The sequence below is a fragment of the Bidens hawaiensis genome, unplaced genomic scaffold (genome assembly GCF_021521415.1).
Source record: "Bidens hawaiensis isolate Kalapana, Puna unplaced genomic scaffold, B.hawaiensis_p1.1 tig00002922_1, whole genome shotgun sequence".
Classification (NCBI taxonomy): Eukaryota; Viridiplantae; Streptophyta; class Magnoliopsida; order Asterales; family Asteraceae; genus Bidens; species Bidens hawaiensis.
In genome coordinates this window covers 546753-554765 of record NW_027491156.1, presented here as the reverse complement: position 1 = coordinate 554765, position 8013 = coordinate 546753, and the positions used below count along the sequence as shown (strand labels likewise).

Here is an 8013-nt window from a genome sequence, read left to right as displayed (position 1 = left end):
CTCATGTGCAAGGCATATGACCTGACTTAACGAGGATTTTTAACTAGGTTAGGCGAAAAGGACAAACGCTGAAGGATTTTGAAATGTAAATGACAAAAAAGATCAATTTTGAATATCAGTGACAACGAGTGAAATTTGGGTGAATGATAAAAAGAAAATTTATGTAATTTTGTCAAAAACTTAATTGAATAGTTTGGTGGACCCTTATTTTAATACTTTTGGAAGAACACAAACTTACAAACATGTGATTAACCCAGAGATGTCTACTTTATCACGTGACATTAAGGGGGTGTTTGGTAGAGGGATTTGACTGGGGAGAAATGGAATTAGAAATATTTCTTTTGTTTGTTTTCCACTTTTCATTTCTATTTCTCTTTCTATTTCTCTAAAACTAGAGAATTCCATTTCTCTTTAAAACAAAGAGAAATCCATTTCTCAGCAGCCTCCTCATAGCATGTCACCACCTCGTCTCCGGCCACCACCTCGTCTCCGGCCACCACCCCGTCTCCGGCCACCACCTCGTCTCCAAGTCTGCAACCGCCACCTCGTCTCCAAGTCTGCAACCACCACCCCGTCTCCGCCGTTCGCAGTGGTGAACACAGAGATGGTAACCGGTTGATTGTGGTCGCAGGTGGGTGACAGTGGTGGTGGAAATCGGCGGTGGTTGCAGGTGGCTTCTGATTATCATCATCATCATCATCGCCACCACAACCACCACCACAAAATCTCCAAAGAGGCAGTGATGACAGATCTGAGCCTCCTTTTTCTATATCTTATGTTCCAAAAATTTGAATCTTTTTAATTTCTTGTGTACTGTGGTTGAAGAAGGGGGTTTGGTGGCGGCAGCCGGTGGTGGTGGGCTGTGGTTGTAGAAAGGGCTGTGGTGGTGGTGCTGGTGGTGTGGGGCTGTGGTGGTGGGGCTGGTGGTGGTGGTGGGGCTGTGGTGGTGGGGCTGCGGTGGTGAGTGGTGTCAGGTTGGGTGGAGGTGGGGTTGGGTATGGTAGAGTTCTCTGTTTATTTTCTCGTGTACCAAACAAGAGAAATGATTCTCATTCTCCATACCAATTCTCTTTCTCTACAATTCCATTTCCATTTGTATTTTCTCTCCATTTCCATTCTCTGTACCAAACACCCCCTAAAGTCAAACCATCAAGGATTTAAGGGAAGGGCCCATTTTGATATTCACGGATTTGGTGGAGATAATGGTCACTATTGGGCAATAATCCATTTCCATCAAGGCCCATTTGATTATATGTCCGACAAATTATTTATCTTTACATGTTTTACAAAATTACTATGTAAAACATTTAGTTAAGGATTCAATAATCCAAGTTGTAAAGATTACGAAGTCTATGATCACAATTCACATGCTTGAAATTATTAATATAAGATTGATTGCTAAGTGTGTAATATTTTAGGGATCATGTGTCAATAAGGCATTAACAGCGTTGTTATATTATTGTACTTTGAGCGTATGGTTCCAACAATTATGGTCTTCCCACAAATTAATCATCATATTAAGAGCTTTGAATAAGGAGATGCAGTAGGTATGCAAGCTCCCCGATACCGACTTTTATGAAGTAAGCCGATCACCAAATGATAACGCCTTTCCATTCCCATTGAATAATGTATTTTTAAATTCATTGACAACCAGTTTTCAATGCTTTGAAATGTTCACATTTACACCAACTGATACTCTTAATAGATGAAACTTGAAAGAGAAAGAAGCTATGTGAGAATGAAGAATATTCACCATAGATGCAATTTGCTCTGTTTCACACCTGGAAAATATGATTTTGTATATATATATATTTTGTTATTGGAAATCTTATAATCAATTAAAAGTTAACAAAATTGCATAACCAAAAAGTGGACTTCCATTCTGGAGGTGGGCTTTTGATATTATCTATTTGAGATGTGAGTAGGCCACCATACTAATATAAATTAATAAGTACTGCACTTTTATTGACATGTTAATTAAGATCAAGTGCCTTAAAAGGAAAAAGATGTAAAAAAAACACAAAAAGATATTAATATAGCCTTAAAAGAAGAAAGTCGTGATGAAAATGGTCTACAGTATTGAAGAGTTGATAAAACTCGACAAATGATAATAAACGGGAATTAATCGTTTATTGTACTAAGAATGTGTAAATTACAAGATATCACTCGTTTATTGTATTAAGAACGTGTAAATTACAAGTTATTACACCTCGCAAGTGTAAATTCTCTCATATATTGGTGCTTAACTATAATCCTTTCAAAGTATAGCGTATTTATCGTACACAAAAGATAGTGACATCTCTTTTTTTTAGGTGAGGATTTTCCCACATTTTTTCTGTCACATGGCTAAGGAACCTGTGAAAAGTATTAACCGTTAAAGTTTCTATCATGACATTAGTTTCCTTTCCCCTACTGATGTGAGATTTTGAAGCGGCGCTCTCTTCTTTTTTGATATTCTTACTCTTTGTCTCTATAAAATGTCCCCCCCCCCAATTTATTTTTCCACCGCTTGTACTCTTACTCTAATGTTCGACTCCTCTACAATTCCTCTTTGCCTTTTACGCTCTTATGGCTACTCCCAAGAATACTTGTGTAGATAACGCTGACATGAAGAGCGTCGTTATCAATTGGCCTGAAGATTGTTATTAACGACGTGAGGAGCGTCGTCGTGGATGCCACGCAAGGCAAGATAACTGTGTATGCTGATTTAGATGGCATGTATAAAAAGATGTGTATCGGTAATAAAATAAGCTATATATTTCAAGACTTGTGAATTTCTTTTATTACAGTATTACACGGATTGAATACATGTATTGTTATATACTTAGTAATTGAAAAGCTATGTTTTTTAGAAAAACACGTGTATTGTACAGGTTGAACAATCCCGTCTATTACATGGATTCAATAAAATATAATGTAATCTATCAGCATATGCACTCATCAACATATTCTATATATATAGATAATTATCGGAATGTCGGTGCCAAAAAAAAAAGACCATTTCTAGAACAACCATTTTAGTAATTATTTAGGAAACCATACCAATTATTATTTGTTGTTGTGGTGGTTGAACAAGCATTCCTAGAAACTTTGGTTGTTGCCTGCACAGGTTCGAAACCCTCCTATATGATCATTTCAGGCTGCTTTGTGTTTTGCCATATAGATTGCTTTTAGAAGATAAATAATGCCTTATTTCTTTTTTTTTTTTATTGTTTTCATTTTGTGTAAAGTATGTTTTTTCAACCAAAAAAAATATATGTTAATTTCTTTTAAAAAACACGTGCCTTTTTAACTTACTAAATTTACGATTTAGTACCATTAGTATCGCTACTGGCCACATTCGCGATGGTTCAATGCCGTAGCGCACAGATTTGTTTAATGTGTTAGTTGTATTTTAGCGTTGACGAATTTTTTTTGTTTAGTTCCAATGTCATACCGATATTGATCGAATTTGCGACAACTAGCTGCCACACTGTGCATGTTTTACCAAGTGACTACACGTCGTTTTAAACATGCTTTTTTTTTATCTTAGCTCTATTCCACACCATGCAGGTTTTTCCAATCGACTACACGTCATTTTAAACATGTTTTTATCATAAGTCTCTTCAAATGTCAACGTTATTCTAGCCGTTTACTAATTTATCCTTTTGGGTTTGTCACCGTAACGAATCTAACTAATACTGACCGAACACATGTCTTGCGCCACCGCAACACGGCGGTTTATTACCTAGTTAATATTAAATGTCAATCACTTCTTTTTTTTTCTTAACCTTAAAACCGTAACCCACCCATTGCTTGTTTTTGTATACATTTGTGAAAAACAAGTCCTTAAGGTAACTAGTATCTTTTAAAAAACAATGAACATTTACGTTACAGTTAAAGATTTTGTTAACTTAAATTTTTTTAAAAAAAAAATTCAAGTGGCATTAACTTTTTTATGCAATTGTTTATTATTAATTCGGTTAAAATGTATTTAGTCCTTTAAATATATATTTAATTAGCACATTTAAGTTAACTTAAAATGTAAATATAAATATATAAATACCTATAAAAACCAGTGGCCAAAACTGCAAACAAAACTAAACGATAATGGTTTATTCGTCTAAAAATTTTATTTTGAGCCGAATGGGCTATCGGAAGAAAACCAAATGAATCAGAATAACAATTTACTCAATCATGCCATGTGCCTCCAATTATTTTTATTTACTTGTTTTAATCGCTAACCGTTCAATCAAATCATGAAGTTGTGAATCACGTTTTTACAATGTTATTATCAAATTCAAATAATTTATATGTAATGTAATCATAATATGTTGGTCCACTAATTTACAAAAATTTCACGACAGTGCAAATTATAATTTAATTTATACGATAGAAAAACTTTGAATGAGATGTACAACTTAAAGTACTTGTAAGGCCGATAATCTGTGACTTGCGATATTAAAATGCGAAACTCGTAATATATTTATGGTCAAATATTATTAAAGTGAGCGGGAAATTCGGATATGAGACGAGAGCTTCGGTGCACGTGTTTAGCTTCAACGGAGAGAAAGCTTATAGAACAAATGTGTTAGGCTATAAATATATCATTTTGTTGTCTTTTTATGTGTGTGTTTTGTATGGCGTTTTTACCCACCCAAGGGAAGCTCACCTTGGGTGGGATTGGTTCGTTTAATATTATAAATCTTTTATCCAAAAACGAGATCGTTCGTTTATATTATCTTTATTTGTTTTCGTTCGGTCTTTTGATTTCACTGTAACCATCTTGATCGTTTATCAAAAATAAAATCCGTTCATTTGTCAGATCCGATTTCAAGAGCTACATTATTCCATCATTATAATGGATGACTTATTAAAAGTATATGTGCAATATCTGCCATATCACGCAAGCACACATGCTCAACAGTTGGCCTGAAATCATATGTTTTGATTAAATTGTTTATAAGATCAGCCCATATTCCGCTGACCCACAATCCTAAACATGTGGCCCTTTGCATGTTGGAACCTCAAAGTTTATATTAAGTAAACAAAATGTTCTAATCACTTTCAATTCACGTAATCATGTTTTTCGTTGAATATAGTTTTCAAAACATCAAAAAGGCATCTAACTTTTTACATACAAATCTTAAATATAGAATTTCATACCAAGCAATATTCTAGTATTACAAAGTACATTTTTATCGTTTCTTTTTCCATATAGAAAGCAAAAGGGTCATACTAGGGACACATATACACCCCTATATGTCTCATATAGGTCTATATGGGGGGTTATACGGGCCCTATACGTCCCCCCTGGTATGACGTAGACGTATTGATGGGGGTGTTTTAGTAAACAAGGGATGTCTCTGGAATTCCCCAAGCAAAAACCAAATCTAATTATAAAATAATAATAACAAATGATCAAGTAGTTTTAACACAAGAAACAACAATATATAAACAATTTCAAACAAATAATATAAAAACTTAGAAGTACAACTGTCACCATAAAATTATAAAAAAAAAAACAAGTTAATCAGGTTGTCTTCGATAGCGATGTGATGGTAACTGACGCGCCGAGTGCCACCTGTCCAGTCTCCGCCGTGAAAGTATCATACCGGAGAAACAACTCCACCAACATCAACCTACAACACAACACCACCAAATCCTTGGCCGGACATTGCTTATTATCCGAAGACGGACTCTCAGTCTCCCTAGCATTCGACCAGTACACGTACTTTATCAGCCTCTCACCTTCTCCAACAAACCTATCGGCCACAAACTCTTCAGGATTCTCAAACACCTTTGGATCTTTTGTCGCCAGCGGCTGGTATCCGAAGATCGTCTCGCCTTTCTTTATCTGAAACGCGCCGTCGTGACTCTCAAGTACTAGATCTTCCCTGGCCTTCGCGTATTGGAAGGGAACCGGCGGATCTATTCGAAGCGTTTCGTACACGGCGGATTTAGTCATCGGCATTTTCTCCAATGCGGAGAACGTCACGTCACCTACATGCAGGAAATGAGTAACCGTATTATTAAAATTAGGATATAACGTACCCGTATAATACATATAATATAGACGGTAGTTAAAAAAATACATCAACAAAGTTAAATTTAATAATATATATATAATAACGTACCTTATAAATTCATAAGATAAAAACAATGATAAATAAAATTTTATAATTTATAAATATCTAAAAATCTTATTTAATACAATATTTAAAGTTATTTTTATAACTTTATTAGTAACTAAGATAGAGCCCGTGTGATACACGGATGGTTAAAAAATATAAAAAAAGTTGCATTTAATAATATGCATAATAGCATGCCTTATAAATTCATATAATATAAATAATTTTCTAAAATACATAAATTAGTAAAATAATTTGTATTAGAAATCAAAATGGAAGGCTGTGAATTTATATATCAAATAAGAAAAAGAAAAGGTTACCATCAATTCATTATAGTTAAGTTGATAAGTCACAAACAATTTAAAAGCAAGGTAATAAGTTTGATTACCATCAGCAACATATTTTTTATTTTATCATTCATGAAGTGTGAATTGTAAAAATGAAAACTTGTACACTTGGTAGTCTATGTGGAGCGTGTAGTTGAATAACATGTGAAAAAATTGTTTTACTTTAATAGTATACGTAGATTCTATAAATGATAATGGTATTAGTTAGCATCTTAATTCACTAGTTTTAATAATAAATATAGATAGATTAATAAAACTAATAAAAATGCTCAAAATTGTAGTACAACTGTAAAAGTAGTATTACCTTCTTCCTTAACTACAGATCTGATTTCATCAGCGAGCCGACGGTGTAAACTCTCTCCACCAGACGCAATCCACTTGATCAACGAAGGAAACAACACTTTCATACCACCAAACGCGTTAAACGCAGCAAGAAACACTAAATTATGACACGCTTCATCTCGTTTGAGCCCTAATTTCTCAGCGTCGTCGAGTAACGACGACGCTGAGTCATAAACCGCATTGTATAACTTCTTGTATCCGGATTTAATTACGAAAAACGGTAACCTAACCGTATGAATAATATCATCAATAAAATTCGGAACGTATTTTAAACCTGCAGTTCCTAACGGAGCTAGCTGAAGCGCTAGCCACGTGTCAACAGTTGCCGGACCTTTGGCTTTCAGCTTCGTATCCGATGGATTAGATCCGGTGACTAACCTGAACACGAAGTCAAACGCCATGTGATCACAATTCTTATTGAAATCAGCTGATTTTTTATCGGAGATATCGTGTTCGAGATTTTCGAACAGCTCGGACAAGCCGGTCCGGAGGTATGGAATGAACTTCTTATGAGAATTCGCTAGGAACGTGATGAAAAATGACTTCAAGACATGATGTTCAGATTCGTTCGTGTCGAGAAACGCACACACGCGATAACCGCCAAAGAACGAGAGAGACGGCATGTACGTGCCGTCTAAAATGTTCTTCTTTTCGACTTTTTTATTATCAAAAAGGATGGTGAAACTTTTGGAGTCGAGAACTGCGACTACACGTGGATCCGAACTAATGAACGGGCCGGGTGGCATGTTAGTTCGGAACACAGTGGAGTTGTATTTTTTGATTCGGGATTTGAAGAACTCGTCTTTGCCTTGGTTGTAAAAGTAGTCGTAGCGGTCTTTGATTGGTCCGAAGAACGGTAATCCGTAGCTGCCAGGGATTTCCCGTAAATTGAGCTCTGATGAGGGTTCAACGTAGTTGGAAGAAGAAACCATGGCTAAGTGTTGGTGCATTTTGTGGCCGTCGCTATGCAATTCTGACCAGCGGATCGCCACAGGCGAAGTTAGCACAACTTCGCCTTAGGCGAAGTTAGAACAACTTCGCCAACGGCGAAGTTGTAACAACTTCTGCCTTAGGCGAAGTTATCACAACTTCGCCTAGGCGAAGTTATGCACAACTTCGCCTACTGAAGCCCAGGCCCGTGAATGTTATCTATATATACATGTGTCATGTTTAGTTTTAGGTATCAAGTAATCAAGTAATCCAGTAATTCGTAT

At 35.7% G+C, this 8013-nt stretch overlaps 1 protein-coding gene across 1 annotated transcript; it reads right to left on the bottom strand.

Annotated features, from left to right (window-relative positions):
- Nucleotides 1-5488: 5488 nt before the first annotated feature.
- LOC143621626 (allene oxide synthase 3-like) lies at nt 5489-7731 on the bottom strand. The gene is made up of 2 exons (XM_077092988.1): nt 6762-7731; nt 5489-5982 (listed from the first exon to the last, which is right to left on the bottom strand). The coding sequence occupies exons 1-2, from the start codon at nt 7729-7731 to the stop codon at nt 5513-5515; spliced, it is 1440 nt and encodes a 479-aa protein (XP_076949103.1). The 3' UTR covers nt 5489-5512.
- Nucleotides 7732-8013: the final 282 nt, after the last annotated feature.

Bases quoted from the DNA above. Each gene is read 5' to 3' on its own strand.
- LOC143621626 (XM_077092988.1), bottom strand. From the start codon at position 7,731: ATGGTTTCTTCTTCCAACTACGTTGAACCCTCATCAGAGCTCAATTTA. The intron at 5,983-6,761 runs GTAATACTACTT...TCCTGCATGTAG, and splicing joins ATCTGTAGTTAAGGAAGAAG to GTGACGTGACGTTCTCCGCA.